The sequence below is a fragment of the Festucalex cinctus genome, chromosome 20, assembly GCF_051991245.1.
Source record: "Festucalex cinctus isolate MCC-2025b chromosome 20, RoL_Fcin_1.0, whole genome shotgun sequence".
Classification (NCBI taxonomy): domain Eukaryota; kingdom Metazoa; phylum Chordata; class Actinopteri; order Syngnathiformes; family Syngnathidae; genus Festucalex; species Festucalex cinctus.
In genome coordinates, this window is record NC_135430.1 from 21,153,155 (window position 1) to 21,168,382 (window position 15,228).

The 15,228-nt window shown below is 38.1% G+C and overlaps 1 protein-coding gene across 4 annotated transcripts in view; it reads right to left on the reverse strand.

The window, feature by feature from the left end:
- cntnap2a (contactin associated protein 2a) overlaps positions 1-15,228 on the reverse strand; it is a 232,632-nt gene that overhangs the window by 101,333 nt on the left and 116,071 nt on the right. For all 4 annotated transcript variants that reach the window (XM_077508750.1, XM_077508751.1, XM_077508749.1 and 1 more), the window contains one exon: positions 5,080-5,229. In XM_077508750.1, the coding sequence (XP_077364876.1) occupies positions 5,080-5,229 (150 nt within the window). The remainder of the gene's footprint in view (positions 1-5,079; positions 5,230-15,228) is intronic.

Here is a 15,228-nt window from a genome sequence, read left to right on the forward strand (position 1 = left end):
ACGGCATAATCTACACACCCTGTAAAAATAGGTTTGGGGCTCAAGGCAGCCTCGCCTCTGACTGCGACATTGTAACACGGCAAGAACAAGAGAGAGAAAAAAAAAAAAGCAACTGATAAATTAGAGTAAAAGTTGAGAAAATGGAAGAAAGGGAAGAACGGCAACTAGAGAAATAACAGCAATTAGTCTGTTTTTTTGTTTGTTTTCTTTTTCAAGCTGACATGCTGCTTTGCTGCATGATGTGAATTCTAATGAAACTGTTCAAATTAAATATTTTCAGAATTTTGTAGTTCCAGCCACAATGTTGCTGTTTTTTTTGTTTTTTTTCTTCCCAGGTTACAACCATATCGTGACAAGCAGAAGCATTGATGCGTTTCCATCATTTTGATGAGAAGTGATGCTGAAAAACATCACTGCAGGCCAATTTAGCGCCACCCATCCCCCATAGACAGCACAAAGTGGTTTGGTAGTTTTTTAGGGGGGAGGACGCAATAGCAGTGAAGTTGACATCCCACCATCGTTCCTCACTATAGTACAAGTTGGCCATTTAGGTGGTTTATTGTTTTCATTTCAAGAGAAAAAAAATGAACATTTTGAGGCAAGGGGGAAATCTAAGGATAATGCTTAAAGCAAGTGATTGTTGTTGTGCACTGTGAAAACTGTCCCGCCAGATGAAACAACCTGCACTCTTTGGAAATCAAGTGAAAGTTAGAAAGGCAATGATCAAATACGCTTGCCAACAGACGTGTTTACTGCGCCGCAAAAGCACAAACTAACAATGTTTATCCATTGCATAAACTCTCACACAGCTACTTGTTAATTTTACAAACTCTTTTATTTTAGGCTTTACAAGAGTGGTTAACTTGTCCTTTAATTCTGGTCCAGTAAAGAATGTTAAAAAGAATGGAATGGGAAGGTCAATTCTTTTGTTGTACAGGATACTGAAGACATTTGTGAGTATGAATTCAGAATTCCAGCTTTTATTTCATATTTACATCTAGATATGTGTTCAACAACTCAGAATAGAGCATCTTTTGTTTGAAGCCACCCATTATTCAAGTGAGCAAACGTATTTTTATCGGATTGAAAGTCAGCATGGTAGCAACAGAAAGAATTCTGAAGTCACATTTTATCATTGACAGAAAAAAAAATGCATCCAAACTAATTGGGAGAAGTTTCATCATCAACTGACCTAGCAAACCTTTTCAACACAACAAATCACTTCAACTTAGACTGGCAATCGGCAGACATTAACTCTTTCACTTCCAGCCATTTTGACTGAAACAATCCCCTTCACTTGACTGGATTTGGACTGATTTTGCAAGGCCCGCAGAATACTGTGTTCGAGTGCTATCAAAACATGGACACCTACTAAAAGAAAGATTAGAATCTCTTTTGTCATCAGGAAAAAAAAAGAAAAAAAAGAACACTGGGGAAAAAAGAAGAGCTTGTTGGAACATGGCCCTGGCTGATCTCTTATACTCTTCTTCCACCTGATGGCCGTTTTTTGTAATACTACCATTGCTTTAAGCGACCTCTTCAGGTCAGACGCTATAATAAAGCCTTCTGTTTGCTATAGCATAAAAAACAAAAAAAACAAAAAAAAAACTGAAAACCCCCCGTATAAATACGTTTTTGGGAGTGAAGGACAAAGTATTAAAAACGTATTTATACGTTTTTGGGATTGAATGAGTTAACTTAATAGAGCATATATTTTACCTTCTGAAGAGGAGACTGAAGGCAGAAAGCCAAACACAAACTGAAAGAGGCTGCAGTAAAAAAGCATTTCAAATGATGAATGCAACCTTTTGCTGAGGTCAATGCAGGCTTGATGCAGTTATTGCAAGTCAGGGTTACGCCACCAAATATGAAATGTTCCAATACTTTTGCTCACTTGAAAAGTGCGTGGCTTCAAACAAACGTGTTTGGTTGAAACCCTGAAATTTGCTGTTCCAATACTTTTTGGAGGGAACTGTATGGTTCCTATTCTGGCAATAAAAGGTTTATTAATAATGGTGACGGTTTGTTACATTCATTCCCATTAAGGAAAATACTGGAAAAACCTGAAAGTCACATCACTGAATGTGCTCAACTTTCCACAGTATCACCGATTTGTTTTCACAGGCATCTTGCTTTCCTTAAAATCGAGTTCCTGCTGCTAGTTTCAATTCCCCTATTGACCACTAACGCAATTTGTGACATCTGGACCGCACCAGGTTGGGGGCATAACTAAATGTATCATCGGTAATTTCACTCTAAGCTCTCCTGAGACGTATAAGCATCAAGCCTCAATAAGGATATTCCAATTAGCATTAACGAGATCCGGCTCATGATGAACCGTATGATGGAAAGTTGTCATTAGCCGGTATGCTCACCTAACCACGGTTACACAGAAGCTGCAGAGTCTCTGATTCAGTAGCAGAAGAGGCATGGACAGTGGAGGGGGAGGTGATACTCCACCGACTGATTTCTCACCCTGACAAACTGCACGCATGCCCAAAGAAATCTTCACAGTGGAGCATCTGGCCCAGTGGGGGCACCTGGACCACTCTGGCCCTCAAAAAAAAAAGAATAACCAGGTTGCTTGGATTCCAAGCAGCTTCCCCGCATAGATAAGTGAGCAGAGAAAGGGTCGACATGCCACAGCAGCCTCTGAGCCTGGGGAGATGCTTTTCACGCTCCAAAACCAGAGAGACACTCTTACTCACAGAAATGGTCTCTTTTGCTGTTGTTAGACGTTTCTTAATTATTTGTATTCATAGACAAACGTGTACATCGGCCTGAATTGGAACATTTGCGTTCTCAGCTCAATTCTAAACGAGGCATTTGTGTCATTGTGCGCCATTGTGGGATGGAACGTAGCCTTCTCTTGTAGCGACATCCCGTATTTGCATTAAAATCAGGGCAAAAACAACAACAAATCTAACAGAAGTGACTCTCCGATGTGTTAATTGGCTGCACGTGTCCCACACTGTTGTCCATCACAGATTATGGGTATTCGGTAGTATAAGATTTGAACTCATTTGCTCCCAATAACGTGTAAATCCGTTTTTTTTTATGTTTTAAGTGTCCCAAAGACGTATTTATACGTTTTTATTTATTTATTTATTTTTTATTTTATTTTTTATTTTTTATGCTAGACGTATACAGAAGGCTTTGATGCAGCCTGTCAACTGCAAAGAACGGTTGCAGAAATGGTAGTTATTACACAAACGGCCAGCAGGTGGCAGGAGATCAACCAGGGCCATCTAGAAAAAAAAGCTCAATTACTTGCAATTTTAAATAGATTTGTGAAAACTGATGAAATGTAGCTCTCTTCTAATGCTAATTGCTGCAGAACAGAAACAGATAGAAACATTTTTTTTCCTGATGAAAGAAGAGACTTTAATCTTTCTTTTGATAGGTTACATTCTTTTATAGCAATTGAACACGATATTCTGTGGTCCTTGCAAAAATCAGTCAAAATTCAGTAAAACAGCCGGGAGCGAACGGGATTGCGAAATGTGAAAATGGAGGCGAGTGAATGAGCTAAAGTAATTTATAAATAAATCTTTCTAAATAAATATCCAATAAAAATTGTTAGATGAAATGAAGACAAACTAAAATTTACAAGTAAAAACTTGCAATCTCACTCGAGAAATGAGTCAAAACTTTAGGCACAAGTATTTTCGTGACAGGTTGACTGAGGCGTGTAATGAGCAAAACGGTGACACATGCCACGGGAGAGTCACGGTGTCATTAAAGAGCGACTGGCCAGACTGTAAAGCGCAGATGGTGTGGAAGTCACTCAAATTGCATTTGGTGCAAAAAAGTTCCACATGCCAAGAAAGCAACCGCGGAAGTTCGAAACCGCTTTGACCAATTCATCACATAGCATACACAAATCTGCTTAATATATCATTCAGTGTGTTTCAAAGCATGCATTACCGCTTCCGGGTCGTGACATCATCTCCTTTCAAAGCTGACGCACTTTAATTGCAAAGCCGTGCAATTGATTTGTTTTGAAGATCGGCGCTGCTGATTTAGACATACGATATGCAAACACGCGCACGCGCAAATGTCCGTATTTCATTTCACACGGGCGACTAACTATTTGGTTAAATGCCTTAATAAGAACATTAGCATTTTCCTGCAGCGTCGATCCTTTCCGCGCTCAAACCATATTAAGGAAGTGTCAAGCGACACTGTGATTCAGACTTGGTTATTTGTGTGGTTTGCATGCCTGCTGATAAGACACAGACAGACGAGCTTCAATAGAATATTAAAACAACTTAGTAGGTTATAATGAGTATATTTATCATGACTGAGCCAAGACCGCAAATAAAGATAAATAATAAACTATAACCACAGTGCAGCTTAAAACCATACATAGCTATTGTACGCAAACATTTTCAAAAACACATTTTGCGAGGCAATTAACATTACAAACAAAATGTATGTAGAAGGCAAAATATACTGCTATAGTACATTAACTCATTTGCTCCCAAAGACGTATTTATACGTTTTTTTTTTAATGTTTTTTTTAATTTATTTTTTTTATACTAGACTAGAGCATACAGAAGGCTTTGATGTAGCCTCTGAACTGAAGGAAACGCTTGAAGCAATGATAGTTATTACAAAAACAGCCAACAATGGCAGCAGAGAGTATAAGAAATTAAACCTCTCGACTTCGAGGAAGACATGCTAACCACTACTCGAAAGAAATATATTTGTTCTCTGTTCTGCATTGAGCCACTTGGCGATTGGGATGTCGATTGCCAGGATTATACTTGCACACACGTAAAGTCAAGCCATCTGGCTGGACGGAGAACTCAATTAAATCCACAAAAATTAGACGCAGATGAATCGACGTGGGTTTACGTCTTCTTGGGCTTATCATCAACTATCGATTAAGTATCCAGAAGGGCAAACGCTTCAACGTGTTTAAGTGCAATGATGGGCACATATTTTTTCACGTGATAAACTGGAGGAGTCAACTCAAATGAGGCCCGCGGGTCGTTTTTGTGAAAAACAGGTCGATGTGAAGTTGCCACTTTCTCATACTATGCCACAATTAAAGAGCATCGATTGTATCGTTACCTCCCAGGTGATACGTTCCTCCAGTGGTGATCGAGAGTGGCGACGTGGAGCGTGCGGCAGATGCCTCGTCGCCATCTACCATCAACATGGCCAAATTTTCCTTGGCGACCAAACGCACGGCGTGCCATTGGCCATCGTTAAGACCTGAACCTGTGAGGGGTAAAACAAAATAGGAAATCAAAATGAAACAAAAGACTATAGTGCAAAACAAAACACAACAAAAGTTGCTTCACATCCAAGAACATTACCTGCAAATATTCGATTACATCACTTCTAGAGTAGCTTGTGTACAAACAACAGGGATGTTTGATACCACTTTTCTTTTTCAAATCAATACCAAGTACCGATACCACTAGTACTTTTGATATTCAAGTATCCACACAAAATGTTTTATTTTTATTGATATTTCAATCATGTTATTGCGGTTTGTATATCACGTATATGTTTTTATATAAATTGCAATTTAATGTAATTTTAAGGAAAAATACAAGAATGGAGTTTCCATGAAAGTGTTTTGAAATTTTTTTAAGGGAATTTAGTGAAAATGAATACAACGAGCATGTCTCTTTGGCACTTTGATTGTCAACAATAGTGATCGTGAATGTGGTTTCCATTTAAATGTTTCAGAAATTTTAAACAAATTCAGTAAAAATGCGTAAAACAAACACGAGTTACTTTACTTTATCATCCACTGCCATTTTTTTTGTGACGACAATATGTACATGTTACGTAATAGCCGGTCATAACGAGCAATTGTGTTGTCCGTTCCTGTCAACGTTCATTCAGAAAAAAAAATGTTTCTGTAGCCAAAATGTGTATTTTCCTTTTCTTGACATGCTGAAAAAAAACACTTTCTCCAAGCATAAAACTTTTTCCAAATTTTGGGTCTTTTTCACTCTGAATTTCTCGCATTTCCTTTCAGGTTTATTTTCACGATTCTTGAAAATTTCCATCAAAATGGGTGAGTGAAAGCCACCTAATCTATCGGGATATGTAACGTAATAGAGATCTTGACGTCACGTGACTTTCCCTGAACACGCCCCCCTCTGCGGCAGGAAAGTATTGGCGCGGCGGTGATGGACTACAATGGAGGCCTTGAAGATGCTGTTATAGCCAGCTAAGGGTTGAGCCACATTTGAATTCCCAATGTCCATTACCACTCCCTAATAAGTTCTTTTTTCTTTTTCTTTTTTTAAACAGTTTGTTGTCCTCCCACATTGAGTGGAGTGCAGTTCCAACCCCGTGTCTCAAGTCCATTAACTCTCAAAGAAGCTCATTGGCTTCAGAGCAGCAGTTGCAAGCTCTGAGAATTTGTATGAAGAGCCTGCGTACTGTATGTCATGCCGAAGACGTTTACGTGCATGCTGCTGCTTTCCGTTGCCTCCCTCCCTCCCTCTCGTGTAGCCGCGCTCCATTAAATATGAGCGATGTTTTGGAAAGGGATATTACCAGCGGAGCTGCAAGAGAAGCCGGGCTCACTCTCATCACCTTCCCCTCGATACATCACCTCTCAGTGACACCAATCTCCACTCGTCCTTCCAGGCCTGCCTCCCGCCCTCCCCGATTCTTGATCCCGTCTCTCCATCTTTATATGCTTCTCCGTTGTCCTCCTGCATTTCACTTCGCTTTAACAACGCTCCGCTCTCGAGTCCGTCGTCGAAATGTCTCCGGTTCACCGCCTCACTGACCGCCATTTATTTGGAAAAGCGACACCGAAACGGAGTTCAAGGCGCGCAAGCCCGATGCCGGCGCGCGAGGCCATTTTGTTTGGCGGATCTGCGGCGTTTATGAATACGGAGGCCGTCGCTTTCGTCTCAGTGGGGCGTCGACTAATGCGATTCCATTTTCTGGGAGGCCATGTGCGTTATTGTGGTATGACCAAACAATCTCTGAGCAAAGATGGCCACCTGTTGAGGGGCGTGACTGCTGTGACCGAGTGTAATCGTGCAACACAAACCAGTCAACAGAGCATGACTTCAATTGTTTGTGTTTTTTCCATCTCATTAATTTATTTTCATTTTTCCCCCCCCATTTCATTGGTTCCCATCCCATGTTTGTTTTTATGAAAAAAATTATGAACACATGCACTGTATGTCAAACTCTCTAAAGAAATATACTGATGGGCTGAAAAGCCGCACTTAAGTGTTTTAGCTAGAAATGACATCAGATAGTGGAAAACGATTGCGGATTGTCTTTCAAGAGATATTTTCCAGATTTTTTCCCATTGTTTTCTTGCTCTTGTCCTGATAGAGTGAGCTGATATGCCACATTGGACTTTGGATAAGAGATGTGGTACAACATGGGACTCGTCGCCAACCAATCACAAGACAGACTTACCAGTACATTATTTACAAATTATTTATTCACTTTTGACAAGACCAAAACCAAAATGCCAGATTTCATTGTATCTTGTTTTGTTCCGTATTATACAGAATTCTCCCCCAACTGCAGGGAAACAAAATATGAGAAACTCGGGGCGCTAATTAGCGAACCGCCAGGCTTCGCATTCTGACTCCTTCTGTTTTTCTGTTTGGCATTGCTATTTTGATGTTTCCTGGACAGATTGTGATGTGAAGACAAATTCTTTGTGTATTTTAATTGACTTGTCCAATAAATCTGATTCTGATGATCCGACACATTAAGTAATTACTGAAGCCATCCTTCATCTCACCCACTCACCTGTATTGGACCTCTGAGCTTTACTTATCACCATTGGCCTTATCAGCAGTGTGTGGCTTAGAAACCTGCTCTGAGGATCACTTTTAAAAATACATTGACTTCTTGTATTTAAGCATGGCGTCAAAGTTTGATAAGCATTGGGATTGACCATAAAAAAGAAAAGAAAAAAAGAGCTTTTTAATTTAAACTACTTTTATGAAGTTGGCTAGATCTTAGAACCTTGAAGAATATTATTTGATAAAAAATCACTACATTTTCAGATAACCCTCAAAATGTGTCATTTTTCATCATTTTCTTTTGGTAGGAAAGTGAACTCAAGTATGAATATGGTTTTGTAGGAGTATCATATTTATTTCAATATTTTTAAACTTGATAAGTCCTAGGTTGCCAAGTAATAATGGGAGATGATTTTTTTTTTTTTTTTTTTTAGTTTGAATGACGAGTAAAAATGTTGCATCTGGACCTTGATGTGTCCCCTGCATATTTTTGACTAATATTTTTGGCTTCGCTGCATCCCTCCACCTCTCCAATGTAATGGAAAATAGATACCGTGTCACCTCGTGTCCCCTCATCTGTTCTACATCACCCGCAACAGCTTTGAATGATGAGCTTATCAGTGACGGCTGCGTGAGTTCAACACAGACGCCAACACGCACACACACAAACTGCATCATATACTCATGAATATTTCTTCTCTGTGTCAGATTGCAAACACACAAGCTTAAATCATTAACGCGCTGGGTGTTTGCTGGATATTTATTAAGAAAAAAAAAATGGTAATATTCGTGGGTAGGAGGGGGAAGATTTCATTCAAAAACAAACATTTGAGTGAGTGACAAGTTATTTTTCAGGGATTTTGTACCGCTTGCCCTCTTTTAGGTTCTTGGTTGAGCCTATCCCAGCTGACTTTTAACTATAAGCGGTGTACAACCTGGATTGGTTGCTTTTTAATCACTGGGTAAATATAGACCAGTCATGGGCAACTGGCAGATGCTCGCCTGACCACACTCTGAGTGGCACTTCAAATAAAAACTAAATCAAAAAGGTGTTTTTTGAAGAAAAAAAAAACAAAACAAAAAAGAACAAACAAATAAAAAAAAATAAAAAAAAAATCATCTTTTTTCTTTTAATAAATCCAAACTTTCTCCTTTTTTTTTCCACAAAACTCTGATCAACATTCAATGTATATTTTCCCCTCAAAAAACGGAGGGAGATGGGAATGAAAATGCCGGACAAAATCGGAAATATTCAAAATATGAAAAAAATAAAAATTAAAAACAAACCTGAGAAAAAATTTTTAAAAAAAATTGTTGACGTTATTTAACGTTTATAGCAATATACGTCGTGATTTTACTGATCGTTTTTGGCGGTCAAAGAGTTAAAATAGGTTCTAGAGCTGTCATGTAACCAAACCATTAAATATACGCCAGGGAAGCCGTTCATGAGGAATTGTGTGCAAGTAAGTCAGCTATGTCAACCACTTCTCTACCAATGGCAATCCAAATAAACATTCACAAGCATGTTGACCTTTTTGAATATGAACCTTCCAGCGCAGTGTATTATTTTTCATTGCCCATTATAATTATCCAGATACCAGGACTCGAGGGGAAACCAATCAAGTGGTCATGTTTTGTGAATACACATTTCTGATGATTGCAAACAAACCCGGAAATTGAGAATTTCTAGAAAAAGGGACTGTTAAACTGCCATTCATTGAATTTATTATTCTAAGAAACTAAAACATCTCAGACACGCTCCATCAAAAACAAGCCGTGAAAAAAATTTTGATTAAATACCTTGCGATGTAGGACTGAAAAGCGACACCAGACCGTGACAAAGGTGAAGGGAGATTTAACCAATTTGTAAAAAAAAAAAAAAAAGTGGAATGTTTGGTATATTTAATTTTGCGTGTGCAGTTGTTCAACCATTGTGAAGGAAGTCACTCCTTTGATATCTTTGGAATTCAAATGTTTTGCACACTCTCGTGACCTTCTAGCTTGATTAAAACAAATCTCCCAAAGAGTTTTTTGGGCTTCACCTCGTCTGTAAAGCGTTCATTGCTGAAAGGTTGCATCTCGACCGTGCAATAATCACATGTGTCAAGGTATCCAACTCATTCACTTTATAGCAAGAAAAAAAAATAATATTTCAAAAAGAGCTTGACGGAGCCATGATAGCACTTCATCACTGTTGGTATAATTTTTCATATTTTCATAGAAATAGGCTTCAAAGACAAACACTGTGACGTAACTCAAAAAGTAATCTGCACTATTGCAGGCAGTTCATTGCCATACATTTATTGCAAATTAATTAATTCCTTAGACATTGGCTGATTAGAATAGATCAACAAAACTAATAAAGATCGTTAAACCCCCTTCAGTTGTTTTCCTGTTGATCCCCGTGAGACTTTCAAATATAGTTCACACCTGCACGAAGGCCTTGAACTTAGAGTCAACATGGCGGGGAGGCAAAAATAAATACGCTTTTATTAATAGTCCCTTACGTGTTTTGTGAACACGCACCTTTAAGTTAGCATGAAAGAAACATCAGAGGAAATCATTTCGGGCATGTACGACAATATAGTCAGCTTTTATTGTTTGCCTTCTAAGATTACAAGGCTGCTACTTTCATACGAGGAAAACAAAGATTGAGAGGCCTGAAACAGTAAATGTGCCAACTGATTAAACATAACGACAACTAATGAGCACCTTTCATATTACGGAAGGTGCAAATATTACCACTTTAAAAGCACTGACACATCTAAATCGAGCTGACCTGACTAACAGATTCATATTTTACTACAGTGTTAAACCGGTGCTTATTATACACGCATCCGTTGCCTTTATGATGACAAATGTATTCACATCCTATCATAGGGATCAAAGTAATGTTGAGAAGTTAGGATGCGAGAACTTGGCAAATATGGAACACTTGTCAAGTGTGTTCGATGCCGTGAGGTGTAAATATAATTTAAATATGCTTTCCTAACCTGCTCAACTGTGGATTTTGAGCAGATTGGCTTGGTTAACTATTTTGACCCAGCAGATTAGGTTGAAGACAAGACTGATAACCTGGTAACCAATTTCCTGGTTAGCTCACCAGTATATGGGTAATTTTTTTTTACCCCTTGTTGGATGAAAATCTTGATCAAATCATCAACCCAATTCACTGGGTATCGCATTTGGACCCAGGGCTGGCGATTTCAACCAATTTGGGTTACTTTACTGGCTTTTATTTACTGTTATAGGCAACATCTTGATGATCTGCAGAGTTAAATAATCACTCAATTTACAACATGGAGGAAGTCGCCGCGCTAATCTCAGAGAGCATCCGTGCTGCTGTTTTGGTTAGCGGTTGGGTTCAACCGTTGCAGAAACTTTAATGTTCATGCGTGACCAGTTGCACCTTCTATACACAAATAATTAAAAAAAAAAAAAAAAAAAAAAAAAAAGGATGCAAGGGGCAATTAAAAAAATACTTTAATTTATTAAACATGCCAAAATCAGTAATTCAAACAATTAATATTGTTTATTACAGTTATTTTGGAAAAACGTCCACCTGAATAACTTTCTATTAAAAAAAAAAAGAAAAAAAAGTGAGAAGGTAAATAGTTGAATATTTTTCAAGATTTTGGGGTGGTCACAGCCCTGCATCTCACTACAAAATATTTGCCCCTGCGCTGAACAACAGCCGAATCCCCATATTTCCATTGAAAAAAATAAATAAAATAAAAAATAAAAAAATAAAATAAATAAAAAAAAATAAAATAAAAAATAAAGTAATTTGAGGTATGCTGACCATTTTTAAAGCAGTTATTGATGAGACAATGTGATATATTAACAATTTGGAGCTTGATACAGAGCAGAGACTGAAGGGAATGATTTTTGCTTCTAAAAATTAAATTGGTTCACCACTGTTATGAAAAATGTTATTTTAATTCTAAATAGTTCATTTGAATATTTGCTAAAAGCTCGACAGAATCCAAAACACATTTATTAGTAGTAGTGATAGTCTCTATGTACCCCACCCATTTTTCTTTCAATGTCATTTTTAGTCTATGTCACGGGCCGCTGAAAAAATGGATAGTGGGCCGCAAATGGCCCCCAGGCCATAGTTTGGACACCACTAGACTCCAGTTAGTAAATGAACACTATTTGGATAAAAATGCAGTCACAATTGCATAAAATATTATTATATTATACTGTACATTAAAATTGTGGCATAGATTGTACACATGTCTTCACAGATCACCTTCATGCCTAAATAAAACGTTAACATAGATTATGTGCATTCCGGTTGTGTACATGTACATGTGTTCCCTAAATGTACATGTGTAACATAGTATTGTAAAGAATTAAAAAAAAAAAAAAAAGAAAGATATACAGACACTAAATAGGAACTAAGACCTGCCATGTAAATCTTGCTCCAGCGGTCAATTCAACACTTTCTAAGATGGCGTCTCTGCGCTGGGTATCGAGGAGAAGTGAGTTGGAGAGTTAATGAGTAAGTAAAAGGGGAAGGCGACGAGAAAATTAGAGCGGAGTTCCCTTCGGAATCACAAGCAAATACCCTCTATTAATGCACTCTCACATTCTTCTTCTTTTCCCTGTCAGAAGAGGAGAAGATTGAGTGCCTTTCCACAGGTCACAAACAGCCTCTTGGGGGGGGGGACTCGTACTCCCACATCCACAAGAACACATCACAGTTGCATTTTGATTATGTTGTGCATGAAGAAATTGCTTTGTGTGTGTTGTTAGCGGAGAGGGAGAATTACAGTATCTGGGCTCTCTGCCTCTGGTGACAAATAACTTTAATGAGCTGGGACCCACCGCAGCGAGGGGGAGCTTATGAAGAAATATTGATTGGATGTTATCAGAAATGTTGAGCTTTTTATTCAACCCCCCCCCCCCCCCCCCCCCCTCCTCCTTTTCATACACTCCTCCTCATTTTCTTTTACTAGCCCAACCTGTCCCTGTGGGTTTTGTTTCAAATGCCATTCAGAAATTGCAAGCAGCTCGCTGGAGCGCAAACGTGATGTGATCAATCTTGAAAAATGAGGTAGGAAGTGTTTCATGTGCACAGTTGCAACTAAAAGCGCAACTAAAATGAAACAGATCCGGATTCTTACTACCTAATAATTATGAAGTGGAAAATTTCTGAGGCAAAATGTTTGAAAGCGCTATATAAATAAACTGGAGTTGAGTTTTAACTCATTCACTCCCAGCCATTTTCACTGAAGCAATCGCTTTTACTGAATTTTGACTGCTTTTGCAAGGCCCACAGAATATACAGAAAACAAAAAAAAGATTAGCATCTCTTCTTTTATTGTGGAAAAAAAGTAGATTTGTCTGTTTCCGTTTTGCAGGAATTAGCATTAGAATATTGCTAAGTTTCATTACAAATATGTTTAAAAAAGTGGGGAAAAGTTTTTTGCAACATGGTTGATTTCTTATACTCTGATGCCACCTGCTGGCTGTTTTTGTGATATCATTGCCTCAAGCGTTTTCTTCAGCTCAGAGGCTGCATCAAAGCCTTCTGTATGCTCTAGCATAAAAAACATTAAAAAAAATAAAAATAATAAAATAAAATAAAACGTATACATACGTCTTTGGGAGCAAACGAGTTAATTTTCTGCTTGTTTTCTTTTGGGGGGAGGGGGTTATGTATCAAAAGTACTAGTAGTATCTGTGCTTGGTTTTCAGTATCGGTGACGACTGAAGAGTTGAGTACTCGTAGTGTTATCAATGTGGGAAAAAAAAAATGGTATCGAAAGTTCATAGTATTGAGTATAGAATCCTGACCATGCAGAATAGAAGATTTAATGCTTTTAGCACACCTTTAGCAGGGGTGCCAATAATTATGGAGGGCAGTGCGTATAGTATGGCACGATGTTACTGTTTGAGTGTTTAGCAGCTACACTCGGCGCCGCGTAAGGGGTGACTCAGACTTTTTGTTCAAGTAGGAATGCGTAATAATTGAAACATAAAATATTACATCAAGCGGATCAAAAACAAATACATGGTGAGTAATCATAGGTTGACGGCTCACAACGCAATGTCAAACCATACGCCCTCTGAAGTCATTTTTAGTGGCGAGCCAGCAACATAAGAAACACTTTTTACAGTTTATGTTGGCTGCTCAAGTCCTCCTGGGAAATATTATGGTGTGTATAATGTTTTATCCTCCGCCATGTCATGTGAACTAGCGGAGTTACGACACTACAGCACGTTTGTATCAAAGCTCTTGAACCAGAAGGACGTTTTGAAGGTTATAAAATGGTATGATTCAGTGACTTGACATCATCTGTGACTGTAACGAGCAAAATGTGTGTGTTTTCGGTCATTTTAGCTGGCGCGTTAGAAGAGTGGAAATGCTTTTGGTGGAGTGCAGGGGTGTCCAAACTACGGACACATATGCTAAAAATGCCATTTGACTCCGTTCAAATCAAATAAATTAACAAAAATGTAAGAAGGGAAGGTGTCGAAAAACACAGGTGCTATTAAAAGGTTATTTCAGTTAACTAAAACTAATGAAAAATTTTACATTCAAAAAACAATTTCATTAAGGAAATAAAATAAAAACGAAGATGCTTTTTAAAAAAAGAAAAATAACTGAAACGACATTTTATGTTTACAAAACTAACTAAAATAAAACTGACTATAATTATAGCAAAAATGTCCTTCGTTTTAGTCTTTGGTAATTAATTTAATTCATGAGCCTTTGGGGATCATTTTAAATGTGATTTTTAGTCGATTTATTTTGATATAAACTGGAATAATGACGTCGCGCCCATGGTGTGTTTTAAATATTGCGAACAATACACATAAAAAAACTAAAACTAATACTGAAACAAACTAAACTAAAACTAAGCATTTATTAAAGAACTAAAACTAATAATTAAACTAAACTAATAATTAAAGAACTAAAACATGGCCGCTGCAGTGCCCCCATTTGAGAAGCGCTCGTGTAGGAGCGCTCGTTTTCAACACGTTGACGTCTCACGTTTACATAACAGAGACGTTTATGTTCTCAAGCTGGAAATATAACGAGTTCGTGTCAGCTAAAGATGAAAATATTAAGGTTGGACGTACATTGTATACTGTCGACAAAGTGGTATCTAGCTTCCAAATGAATAAATAAATACGACATCAGATTCGAAGAAACATTTGCAGCCGCAGCACGGTGGATCCAAGCTTACACATTCCCGCGTAGCGTGAAGCAGGGTTGTGACTAAATGTAGGCGGTCCCTGAATTTTTTTGTTACATTTATTTATAAACAATGGACATGATAACATTTTAAAGTTTGACCATAGCTCCGGCACAAAGCAGGAAATCAACACGTGGACAACAAAAACAAAAGATAACAGACTCTATGCGGCATACGCGCACATACTTTGCACTATTGTGACACTTCTCTGTGTAATAAAAAATGGAAACATTTGAAGAATAGTGCAGATGAGAGGTTATCAA